This window comes from Oreochromis niloticus, linkage group LG5 (assembly GCF_001858045.2).
Source record: "Oreochromis niloticus isolate F11D_XX linkage group LG5, O_niloticus_UMD_NMBU, whole genome shotgun sequence".
NCBI classification, from domain to species: domain Eukaryota; kingdom Metazoa; phylum Chordata; class Actinopteri; order Cichliformes; family Cichlidae; genus Oreochromis; species Oreochromis niloticus.
Genome location: NC_031970.2, coordinates 10,814,063 through 10,827,460, shown reverse-complemented (window position 1 = coordinate 10,827,460; position 13,398 = coordinate 10,814,063). Strand labels below are relative to the sequence as shown.

General features: G+C 39.0%; 1 protein-coding gene across 2 annotated transcripts in view; it reads right to left on the bottom strand.

Moving 5' to 3' along the window:
• The window catches only part of alpl (alkaline phosphatase, biomineralization associated), a 32,615-nt gene extending 20,589 nt beyond the window's left edge, over positions 1-12,026 (bottom strand). The window contains exons 1-6 of one of the 2 annotated variants that reach the window (XM_003447683.5): positions 11,851-12,026; positions 9,623-9,788; positions 9,057-9,176; positions 7,375-7,490; positions 4,901-5,075; positions 2,014-2,189 (exon numbers count right to left, since the gene is read on the bottom strand). In XM_003447683.5, coding sequence (XP_003447731.1) covers positions 2,014-2,189; positions 4,901-5,075; positions 7,375-7,490; positions 9,057-9,176; positions 9,623-9,689 — 654 coding nt within the window. In that variant the 5' untranslated portion in view covers positions 9,690-9,788; positions 11,851-12,026. Of the gene's footprint in view, positions 1-2,013; positions 2,190-4,900; positions 5,076-7,374; positions 7,491-9,056; positions 9,177-9,622; positions 9,789-10,815; positions 11,078-11,850 lie in introns of those variants that run through there. The other variant, XM_005469634.4, reaches the window with a different exon arrangement.
• Positions 12,027-13,398: the final 1,372 nt, after the last annotated feature.

Below are 13,398 nucleotides of genomic sequence, written 5' to 3'. Positions count from 1 at the left end.
GAAATATGGACTGAAAAAGGGACACAAGTTGAGTAAAGGTTGAAGCTGACTGCAGAGAAATGTCAACCTTGAAGTTATCAAAGGACATTTCAAAGCCCACACTGAGAAGTCTGTTCAGAAAAAGAAGCTGCACCTGACCAAGATGAAACCCAAAACTTAGAATTAATTGTTTAATTGTGTTATTTTTAATGTCACTAATGGTGTTGTGTAATCCATGTATGTATTATGTGTCTCTGCTGATGTGTTTTATGCCTTACTTTCATTTTCCTGTAATTAGGCTGATTTTTAAGTTTCTTGAGTATTCTGTTTAGGATACTGTGTAGTATGATTTGCAAATGAAGATGAATCAATTTGTCTTAAATTAATTGACTAAGAGAAATGGAATCTTGGGAGAATGTTATGTTGATAACTGTGAGGTTTTTGGTGGAAGGAAGGGCTTATTCATTTGAGCAATAACTGTGTGGGATCTTTATACAAATTCTTATGTTCTATTTACAGCTTGCTTTAAAATATGTTAGCAAAAAAACAGCGCACGCATTAGTTTTCACAATTTTTGTTCTTCTTTAGTTATGGGGTCTTTTTAGGTGGTACCTCCAGGTACCACAGGGGGAATGTGGTGGATTTTTGTTTGATATGTATAACTATGTAACTATATACACTATATATCTGTGCGCACTGAACATATATATTTTAACTTTCATGTAGAGTCTTAAGCACAAGACATTTTTGCTTCACCGAGGTTTATTAAGTTGGTACTGTAACAGGGCAGTTAATGTAGGGGGAGAGTTCTCTTGAATAATTTACTTAATAATTAATTAATTTAACGTCTTTAACGCAGCACAACCAAAACAGTAACATTGTAATAGAGATCCTGAACACATCACGATAAAATATCATACAAAATACACACACACACACACACACACACACACACACACACACACACACACACACACGCACACTTTGAACCCAAACTGAAGTGTTTATTATATGTTATAAGATTGTGCTACTTGCTGTATAAGATTTAATAATTAGGATTAATGTCTGACCTTTGACCGTGTCATGACCTATTGTGATAAGCCAGAGCAAGGGGTACTCAGAGTCCTGACTGGCCTTTGGCCAAGACCTTGGCCGCTACCTGACCCCAGCAGCTGTGCTGGGCGTGTGGGAAAGTTACCCAGCAGCAGGGGGCGGCGATACTGGTCCCTATATTAGGGGACCAGGGGACACCCCTAGAGCTCTTTTTCCTCCTGCTGCTGCTACCTGTCCGTCTCTGTGTTGCTCTGCTGTCTGTGCTTAAGGCTGTACACCCCGGGGTTTTGCTTTGCTTGCTTTCTGCTTTGTAATTTTCTTGCTAAATGTCTGTATGTATTTTTCCTGCTGTTCATATGATTCAGTGTATTAAACTCTGTTCCAAGAATTCTACTCTTTTACAGAGCATCTTTTTGAGTGTCTTGGTTTTAATTGGATTTGGATCTCCACATCGTTGGTGGAAGAAGGTTATCAGGATGGCTTCAAAATTTGCGACCACACCACCATCGTGTTACCTCACTGGCACTTCAAAGGCATTTATTCAAATAATAAGTGTTATTTCTATCAGTTTTAGGCTGAGTTCCTTCATTTGGTGTGCATGTCATTTGTGTTGCAGCTCTTTGGTCACAGTAAAAAGAGATAAAGAATATTTTTGAAATATCATAGAACAGTGCAAACATCAGTGATATTAGAGGATCATTGATGTCTGCACTAGTTTATGGCAATCAAATCAAAAGTTTATAAGGATATTCAACTATAAGCAATAAATGTGACCTTCACTAGACTTAGTTATCTCTGGACAGTGAATGTCTGTAATATGTTTCATGACAATCATTCAGTTGTTAGAAAAAATGAATTTCAGAGTGGCATGAAATGATAAACCAACAAACCACAGTCTGGATACTGGAGCTGCTAATATCGTCCACAGATGGTCGATCAATTAATCTTCAGTTTTAATCTGAATCTCTACTTTTCACTTACATCAATGTTGGGAATGTTTTCAAACAGTTGTCTGGCGATATCCTTGCAGCCAGCTTGCAGTGCTTCTGCTGGCATCTCGTTGTCAGAGTACCAGTCTCTGTCCACACAGTGTGCGTACGCAGCACTAGGAGTCGCATGGTTGACACGTGTTGTTGTCACTATGCCCACTGACTTTCCTGTAAACAAGCATGGATATTGAGAAACCCCTCAGATGTGTAAATAACCTTTTAAGGACACGTTTCCATCTTTGTGTTCGGTGAGTCCTTTCAGTGCAGCAGTGGAATAAATTCATGAGTCAGTTGCTTTGTGTCTGTATTGGTAAGAATTGGATGCCACTGTAGCTGTTTGTAGACTAGTTCTTCCCCTTGGTCAGGGCTCCTGACTAACTTCTTGCCATGGTTGCACTGGTGCTCTGTGGGTGCACCAGCACAAAAGTTAGGCGCACCCAAATTTTTCTACCGCATCGCTTAACACCACAGTTTTACGTGTGCACTTTTTGGGGGGGGAAATTGCTGTCCATACAGAGAATATTGATTTGTAAATGATTAACTAACAATCATGTGCTTGTGCTTAAAGTGCGTTGGCACTCTTTGGCAATGTTGTAGACAATGTTTTGGGGGTTAATACTAAATATTGAATGTTGTGGTGCAGCACGCAGGACCGACAGCGCACAATGTGCTTTGAGGTAGCAGCCAAGAAAGGTGTAGTTTATGTCTATGGACAGTGAACACCCGTGTGCACACCTGTGTGGATCAGCGCGCTTGTATTCAAAAGGTTTCCCCATGTAATGGTCTGCTAGCGGGTGTAGGGAGCCATAGCCCCGTCCCCCAGGGCATGAAGCAGGCATGGAGGAGATCCAGGCCCCAGACATATGGCGTTATTTTTGTGCCACTATTCTGAGCGCATGTAAAAAAAAATTGAGCGCATGTAAAAAAACATTTGCAGGTGCAAGTGTCGCATTTTGAGGAAAAAATTGTTTTGAGCGAACAAAAGCTAAATTTGCGTGAACAAAATTCATTACTGCGTGCAAAAAATGTATTTCAGTGTTTGCTATTATCCATACACACACACAATAGCAGCCCCTCTCGCTCAGTTTTCGCATTTGCGCTTGCTCGCAATGTGTTGCTTACGCTCTCAACATTTCTGCCCGTGCGCGCTCAACTCTTTCTGTACACCGTTATATTTGTGCCACAAAACCAGCCAATCACAGACTTGGATGCAAAAAAATCTGATTGGCTGTTTTGGTCTCCAATCAGATCGAAATGACGAAATGCAATATCCCAGAATCCAGAAGCTCCTGAAGAAAATGTGTTACTATGAGGTCATAGAGCTAACCACTGAGGAAAATAACACTTTGCCGTGAATTATTTACACATAGCATAAAAATAAGAGCAAAAAATGCAAATGATGAAAAGAGTTGTTAGTTTCTTGTTTGCAGGGTTTCAAAAAAGTATAAAGATTAGTGTGACAGTTTTAATCAGATTCTCAGATGAAAACATTTCCTTCTAAATTCTCAGTATTCACCTATCAGCATTTAACCAAACATTTTTTATCTCTGTGCCTAAAAAGACTCATAGCCGACTTTCCACGGCAGCTGGTTAACCAGATACTGTAGAGATGTAATCTATTACTCTTCTGAGAAAGAAGGTGTCTCTGGGATGTACTTAGAGTGATCGCGTATCTAGCAATGATTTTTTTAAAAAACATTAACTAGAATGAGACCATGATTATAGCTCCTTCCAAATCATATTCAAAAACAGCCATATTAAATCATATTAAAAACAAAAAAAGAATTGGATGCCACTGTATTGGGGGGGGGGGGGGGGGGGGGGGGGGGAGATCAGTGGTAAACAAATTACACAATTTACACCTTAATTATTAATTATGGTATAAAAAGCCATGGAGATCTACTGAAAACACTTTTCAGGGTGTCAAATACTCCCTGTGATGTTCCCAGAGGAAAGACTCTCTTATTGTCTGTGACCTGTGAACCATCCATAAACCAGTAGTAACAAGTATAGGTGATTAAAGTAAAACACAGAAATCAATGTCAATACAGAACAAGTATATATTGTAATGCCAGAAACAAAGGTAATAATATTAAGGCAAAATATTTGCAGCCTGATGAACACCAACTGCATCCAAGCCATTTAAAATCACCTTAACTTCATTAAATGAGACCAGCTGTTAAAGTTTTATCTGATTCTGCAACTGAGTCAGTGTGAACTATTGTTACAGACAGAGATAATGAACCCTGAGACCTACAGGACAATAACTTCCCACACTTTTCTGATGAACATAAGTCAGTAAGTAAAATGGGATTAAGTCTGAGTCTATGACATGACAAAGCAGACCAGCCAACCCAAGCATATACCATAGACTGAGTAAAAGCTTTAAACTTATCCCCACCACTGCCATACTGTAGCACTCATTCACACCTCACATCTGGCTCCTCTTCCGTGGTGCCTTTTTTTGTTTGGTGGCTAGTGTGAGTGTTGAGTGTTTGAAGTCCAAAAGCTAATGCAAAATCTGAGCTTTGTTGTTAGGATACCTGGCAAATTAGTCACTGATGAGACTTTAGACATGCTTCTCTAGGCTGATCAATATTTAACTTATTATGCAGGTGAAGAGAAAAAACAGCATATTTACTTTCTAGTCCACAGACATGCATGTTAGGTTAATTGGTGATTTTACACTGGTTGTGGATATCAGAATCAATGTTTGCCTGTGTCTTGGTGTTAGCCTTGTGGTGGTCCATGGTTTTCAATCATCCCCCAAAAAATACACATGCAAGCCTAACACAATCCCCACTGACCCTTGTGCTTAACACGCCTGGATGGACTTATTACCATGATCTGCATTTTTGAAAAGTTTGTTGTCACTCTACCTGCGTCCTTTGCCCATTTAAGGATCGAGGTGACCTCATTCCCCTGTGTGGTGTTACACTGGGAGCGGACAGCGGCTGCACTCACGCCCACTGTGCCCTCATTGGCCTTAACCCCGCATAGGTAAGCTGTGGCTGTGCCAGCACTGTCTGGCACCTGTGCATTGGTGTTGTAGGTCTGCAGGGACACAATGCAGGAGAATTTGTGTTAATATGATCAGACTTGTTTAAACTTGAGCATTAACTATGAGCACTGACAGCTCTATTTAAAAAAACTAATAAAAGTAAACCACAGTGTATACAATTCTAATGAGCTTGAAAGTCTCTTTTCTTGGGCTGCTGTCTTGTAATTTCTTTAAGTAATCTTCAGGAATAGTTCTCCAGGCTTCTTGAAGGACATTTAAAGCTCTTCTTTGGATGTTGACTGTTTTTTTTTTCTGTTCCCCGTTAAGATGATCCCACACTGATTCAATAATGTTGAGGTCCGGGCTCTGAGGTGGCCAATCCATGACTGATAATGTTCCACTGTGATTTTTCTATCAAAGTATGGTTTTACTGTGCTGTCAGTATTAATGGTATCGTTGTCATGCTAAAAAATAGTGTTGCACAGTGCATCAAAATCTGATCGTACTTTTCTGCTCTCATAATTCTTTCAATTTTAGCAATATCCCCAAGCTGTAATGCACCCCAGAACCACGACAGAGCCTCCACCAAATTTTACAAGGAGCTGTAGACACTCACTCTTGCACCTCTCTCTGTAAATACTGAAGACTGTTTGAACCAAAAGTGTCAAATTTGATTCTTCACACCATCAGACCTGCTGCCACTGATTATCAGTCCAGCTCTGCTGTAATCTGGCATACCTTTGCCTTTTCTCCCAAGCCTTTCCCTTCCTTAAGAATGGCTTCTTGACAGTTACATGCCGCTGAGATCATTTCTATCTTCAGTGAACAGTACAGACTTAAAGGCTCACTGCATCTGTCAGGTTATGTGTCAGGTCTATGTTGGATTTTTGTTCCATTTCTTAAGAACAAGACTTTTTAATCACTCATCCTGTTCATTTGCTATAAATATTGTTTTAGGCCTCCCACTCTCCTCCATTTCAGATTCCTCAAATTTCTTCCAGTTTACAGCTCTTTGGTAATCATCTTGTTGTTCTTTGGTATTTTTCATAGATTCAACTATAGAAATGTGAACAAATCATGTGTTTTTGTGACAGCCTGCCGGTACTAAAATGTTTAAAGATACCATTTTAAGTTGTTTTTTGATAAACTATTTTGTTCGTAGGCACATTTCTTGAGCTAGATGCCGTTTTTTCTGCCTAAATGTTGCCACGGTCAAGTGCAAGGACTGGACTGAAAATATGTGGAAAAGCAGCCAAAGGAAAACAATCTTTCTTGAGAAAGCCACGAGAAAGATCTCTAAAGACCGCTTTAAAAATTACAAGAAATCCTGGTTCACAGAAAAGAAAACAGAGTAATTGGGGTGTGGGGCTCAAGACTTTTACACTTTTAACCCTCAAGCGACCAAACTATTTTAGCTACTTTATTGGGGTGACAAATGATTCTATTGGTTATATTTTAATGTCATTTTGAAGGCTTCTCATTCTATTTATCACATCTATACTCTTTCTTTATCTGTGAAAAATATTCCAAAATGTTCTAAGATAAATAATTATGGTTTTCAATGTAATGCTTAGAGCTGGAAAATGAAAAATATCAAAGACAATATTGTCAAAACATTACGTAAAATATAAAGTAGGAAACAACTTAGTAATTAAAATTATCATAACAGCTCATTAAATATTACTCGGGGTCATAAATGACCCCTCTTGGTCACTTGAAGTTTAAAGAGTTAGAGCAAAAGGTTTTCGTTTTTCTTACTGTCATCATATCATAAAAAGAACAGAACCAGTAATTCAATGGTATAATTCAGCATTGTCTAACTTCCCTTCGCGAGTTCTGTGGCTCTTACATGTAAACAGGTTAAAAATATATAGTCAGATCTTTAGAAAATTGCTTGAGAATTTCTATGTCCTCCCATTTTTAGAGAATGTTACTGTAATAAAAATATTTTTTTAAGAATCATTGCAGTCATTGCAATTTCTTTCTTATCTGATTTTTGTCAAGCATGCATTTCAACACGGAGCACTAGAAGAGCAACTTTTATCAGGTTAGCATAATAAAGGTATTTTTGAATTGAATACTAAAAGAAATACATCCTCTACTAAAAGAAAATACATTTTCTAAACTCTAAAATAAATAGTTTGCATAGTGAATTGTCGCTGATGATTCAATGAGATATAAATAATCAACCTATTTTTGTATTTTTATTTATTTTTTTAATCTATAACTTACACACATCCAGTATGATGTGACACACTAAACAGCCTTGTTTCCGGTCCCAGGCCTTTTCTGAAAGCCATTAATAGCCAAAGCACGATCAATACATTGTGTCATAGTGCACTTTAGTCAGACCTTGGATAAAGATACAAAAGGGAACTTGTCCATTTCCAACTGCGTCTCTTCTCCGTTCTGTCCATTCAGCTGACCCTTCAGTATGCGAGCAGCTGTCACCGTGGGAACACCCATCCCTAAACCGCAAAAAGCACCGAGTTTTATGACAGTTTTGACACAGCAGGGACAGAAAGGAAAACCCTGTGAAAATCAAAGATTAAAGAGTTCATTGTACTTCATTTGCTGCACATGGACATTTTTTTGTTGAAGTTGACATCCTAGAACAAAATGACTGCTGATAGGCAAAACATTTCTTCTGGATTCATATTACTTCAAAAGCAGATACCAAAAGAAAAAGAAGACGAAAGAAAACAACTACACCTGCAGCAGATACTTTTTAGGTCACAGAGATGAAGGAGTGTTTTGTAGCTACAATAGAGAGAAATAATAATGTGCCCTACATACTCAATATATGTGCTATGGTCCAGCGTAGCTTTGTGCAAATAGACACTATACACCTTTCCAGACACATTTCTTTATGCATTCACATCAAATCGAGAGAGTTGTGCAGTGGCACCATGTACTTAAACACTTAAAGAGGTACTGGAGTAAGATCTGAGCCGTTCTGATTACAATCCAGCATGGTCTGCTATGTGCTCAGCGCTGCAGTGCCTTTTGGGACACTGATTTCAGCACAGTCCAGTACATGCAAGTCTTAATATTCCCCTGGGAATAGTAAGCACGTAGCAAGTTGTTGGGTGCATACTAAGTTTTACCACATTAACAAGTTTCTTATGCTGTTTCACATACTAAATAGCATGCCAGTGTTGAATTCCAGGAATAACTCCTAATGCATTTTGATGACTCTTTTACATTTTCAGTTAGAAAATGAACTCAAAACACTTAATTGATCATTTCAAACACTCCAACATAAGAGACTATTGTAATAAAACTCACATTTATAGTTTTGTACATAGAGAGCAAAACTAATTATTATGCTTTAGCCTTAGCTCTTGTTTTATATTTATGTCGAAGGTCGCCCTGCATGTAGCTTAGCTTAGAGGTCCACAGAGGAAACAGCTGACTTTGGTGCTGAGTCTTGTTACTTAACAGAATCCTGTAATATTCCTGGTAAAGAGTAATCAGTAATCTTTAATCAATTCTTGGGAAACATTAAATAGTTAAACAACTGCACACACCTTTTTTTTTCCATTTTATTAAGTTTTCTGTTATTGTATAACCCGGCAAACATAACTGTGAATGCAGCAGCATGCAAGAATGTCATGGTGTGCACATAGAGCAAACAGAGAGGCTGAAAGCAGAGGCCCCCATGGAGGATAAAAGTTTTTGTGCAACCAGCGAGGAATCCAGCACAAACAGAACCCCAGTGATCCAGTGGCAGCACACTTGCTTTGTTTGCTCCCATTCATTCACCTCACATGTTGGAAAAAATTTGAAAAATCTCAGTCATCTTCTACTGATCAACTGAATCCTCTGTAATATCATTCAAGTCTAATTACAACGCGTAATTAATTTTACACTATCAAAGTGTCAAGGCTCCGCGCTGACCCCAAGTCTTTGGTGATGAGCCTATTGAAGAGCTAATGCTTTAATAGCCGCAGTTGCATTTCAACTTTCATTTGCAGGCATTAATGTAACTTTATTAACATCTTTCCACAAATCTGTAATGGCGTGTCGCTTACCATCTCCAAGGAAGAGGATGAGATTCTTTGCTTTGTTTTTATTGAGCTCTTGCAGCGTCAAAGCATTCTTCAAGGTTCGCTGAGCCCATGCGTTCCAAAACTTTGGATCTTTTTCTTGCTCTGTGTATTGCAATAAACAAATCAGGTTATATTTGGATAGTACTAGGAATCACCAGATGCAGGTCTGCTGAGATTTTGCATTGACACTGTTCAAAATGCCAAAGGTGCATTGGTTCCAGCTTCTCCAGCATAAATATTTGGGGATTTCTTTATTCTTTCAAGATAGTCAAACAAATATCTTTATCTAGTTATCAATCCATTATTTAAAACAATAATTATCGGATTTAAGATGAAAACACTTTCGAGCAATGTTAAAGCCAGAAAATTACTTCTTTTTTGTGGCAACACTAAACCAAACACAGCTTGATATAAAAGCTTCTTTTTAGGATTTTCAACCTTCCTAGTGTGTGTTGGACACCTACTGTCAAACTATAAACTGTTAGACTGTTTCTGTTGTTCTATTTGTTGGGTTTTTTTAGCAGGTGACTACAAACACAGTGACTTACCAGGGAATTGTGGTTTCCCCAAGCTCCCCAAAATCAGACAAAAGCAAATGATTAGCAGGGCTGTCATCTTCCTGTTGTCGAGTGTGTGCGGGTGACACGTTACTCTAGACAGTCACCACATGCCACTTTGAGAAGCTGGAGAGGCCTGGCCACAGTCGTCTCACAGCTACAAGAGAACAAGGGCACAAACTAGTAATTTTGCATGTGTCATTTCATCATACACTGACTCTGACATACTGGTTTAATATTTATTTACTCCATGATAATGTGACCAAGTGCAGTTGTTAATTGCAAGCTACACTTGTCTTTCTTCTGTGTTATGTGGAGACTGGAGTTATAGGCAATGAATACAGACATTAAGCAAGAGAAAAAATCTCAGGTTAATTTTTCAACCGAACCTCAGAATTTGCTTATTTTACTTGATCTTTACAATAAAGACAAGCTGATATGAAGCCAAGTCTTTTCAACATTTGGTCACCCTTCTATAAGAAGAAAGTGCGGAGATAAAAGTCCTTTCTGTCACACAAGCTTCCCCAAATGAAGAAACAGGCAAAAGGAGGCTGTGAGGGGGTGGGGGTGACACAAGAGGAATACAACCATCTGTTTTCATTTCATCTAAGCCACTTAAATGAAAGATATGCCTTTGCATTATTAATATGACTTGCTCAAAAGTGGAGCTTTCAGCCGCTGAACACTTTGTGGGCAAAACAAAAGAAGAGCTTGGTAAAGTTAAGCTTGAGGCCTCGCTGTGAATGTAAGTAGTCACAACAGGGGCCCTTATGGGTCCTGGCCAGTCAGGCTTTCAACTATAATTATCCACACCCTCTTCTTTCTTCTCTGCGCTTATAGTCAAGGTCATTTTAATGGGATTGCACTCCATGGCACTGAGAGGTTTAAGAGCCATGACAAAGCCGATTAACACCAAATGATTGACTGCACATGTCCACCCTTGAATGAAAACCTCAACATTAATACTTCTTGACACAAATCTTTACCTGGGGCAGCCTTATAATTACTTCAGTTACAATTATTTCACCACCTCCAAAAATAAGCTCAAACTTGAATCTGTCCCAGGCTCCAACTAAGAAAGAAGTAAGTCTGAACATACCAGGTTAACTAAAAAGAAATGTCAACACCAACCAGGCAAGAAATCATTTATATAATAATGTAGCATTAAAGCCAGTTAATTTTACCATTCCCCAGATGCTGCAGGTCAGTGGTGATTAACAGCCTCAAAATCTGCCAGGTCCACCCAGTGGCACTGAACCAGCCAGTCTGCAGGTAAAGTAGCAGAGCAGTGCCATAACTGCCACCAGCAGGATTCCTGTCAGCGCAGTGGTCAGTATCGCATTGGCTTCCGCTTCAGTCATGGTGTCACCAGACATTCAGATGCTCCAGTGTGTCCGAACCGGTGTCAGCTAGAGTGAGGTGTCCCAGCACCAAACAGCTTCGCACCTCTCAGCCTTCTTAAGCTCCTATTGAAGCTTGAGGCAGGTCACGGGGGCACTTAAATGTGTAATTCCAGCAGGCAGCAGCACCAAAGTATGGATTAGGTTTTTAATTCTGCTCAGAATTGAACGGCTGACAGATAGAAGCTATTACCCTCAAAATATTACATCAAAATAAGGGGATCAATGTGGTGGCAGGTTTTCAGACAGCAGAGATTGTGCTGTCTTCTCTGTCACAATTTTAAAAAGGCAACTTGTTTTGCTTCTGACACCAAGCTGCCTCATGCAACCTCTTCTATGCACACAGAATAACTAACACTTCCCCAGCACTACACACAAATGTGGTGGAAAGCATTTGATTGCAATCTCTATACTTGAAATGGTTAAAAAAAATACTCAGACATCCACAACATGAACTTTTACAACATGTAACTTTTGGGGCTTTAAGGATTTTGCTACATAAAATCCTTTATTCATAAATGAAGTACGTAATCCGAGTGAAAATGATAGAATACTGAGCCAGTGTCTCTGCAACAGATGACCAAAAACATTTTTTTTAATCCAGCACAAATCATTTTACACGGCTTTACAGCAAGCATTAACTGGCAGCAATGCCACAGCAGATGGAGAGAGGGAAAACACAATTAAATAAAGGAGGGGAAAACGAGCTGAACACCCACATTGCTGCTTGTACTCCGACAACGTGGTTTCTCCGAAAGCAACCTGTTATGTGTAGAAACCACGGCCAAAAAACAAAAAGTTCATTGTAGTTTTACTTACTGCAGTTGGCTTCCGTAGGCAAAAATTACATCAAAATGTGCTTGCAGTCCACTCAGTCCTCCCTCTTGAAGCGCGTGTCCTGGTCGCTGCTTCCACGGTGCTTTTCAGAGGGCCACACTTGTTCGATTGAGGCTCCAGGATCTGAGAATAGCGGTCTGTATCCCACGAAGGGAAAAAAAAAAAAAAAAAAAAAAAAAAAAAACCTTAGAAATAACGATGCCGTGCTGCTGCCGTGGGATTAAATGGACCGAGAGCTCCGCCTGCCTGGCAACCCTGGAGTTGCTTCGAGAACAGAGCACAGTGGCGCCATTACAGCGTTCAATATTCATACTTCTGCAGCAATCAGGGGCGTTTCCAGGGAGACCAACAACAAAGCAGTCTACAGGAAATCTGAAAATGTATTCATAAATAAATTTTACATAGATAACTGGCGTAAAAAACAATGGGCACAATTTTCAGGCTGTGTGCAGTACTAACACAGTTGCATTATGTGAAAAGTGGTACTGAAAAAGAGCACGGAAATCGTGGCCCTTTCCTAATTCAACCAAAGTTTTGGAATCATAATATAATCATAATATATACCATCATATCATGTTTAAATGTAATTTCAAGTACTCAGACTTGAGAACAGCATTTGTCAGAGTTACTGATTCACTCCTGTGTATATCATTTTAATGTTGCATGCTGTTAATCTTATATAAACATATTTATATTTATTTTCAAACTTGCTGAATAATACATGGTATGGAGTTCAAATTACAACACTTGATACCAAAATATGTGTATTTAAATATTAAAAAGGGATTTTAGTAAAGTACATAGATTACATCACTGAGCCATACTCCCATCCAGCGGTTCTGAGCAATTATTTTAAGTCTAGAGTGACCACATGACCCCAAGTACATGTGGGACAAAGAGTGTGTTTTTGTTTGGGATACTGTGGGTTACTAATGCTGAGATGGGGGCCTAAATCTTTAAGAAACATGTGCAAAATGTGCAGGGTAGATTTTTAGCATGTGAAAAACAAGTATGACAGCTCTTATATACCAAGATCACCGTTATTTCGGCTGCTTTTCTGTTTGGTTACGCGTCTGTAGATGAGCACATTTCTTTTTGAGTCATGTGTATTTTTTGGGCTGTCGTGTGTGCCACTTCACCCGCCACTTCATGTAATTATTATTCTTAAAAATTGAGGTATTATAGTAATATCATCATAATAAAGGCACATGAAGGCACATAATTATTTTTATTATATTGTATATGCACTTCCTTTTGTTTTATTATATTCCAAAGAACTCGTCATATTTGAGACTTCATGGAGACTTTCTCTGTTGAACATAGGGACGGGTGATGAGGTGCAAATGCTGTGGAGTCCCACATAAAGTGGAATACCTGCTCAGGGAGTATCAGTCACACTTATCATTTATGACATGAATGCCACGAAGTTAAAAACAAACAAACAAACAAAAAACAGACAACCATTCACACCTATGGCCAATTTAGAGTCACAAATAAACCTAACCCCACTAACTGCCTGTCTTTGGACTG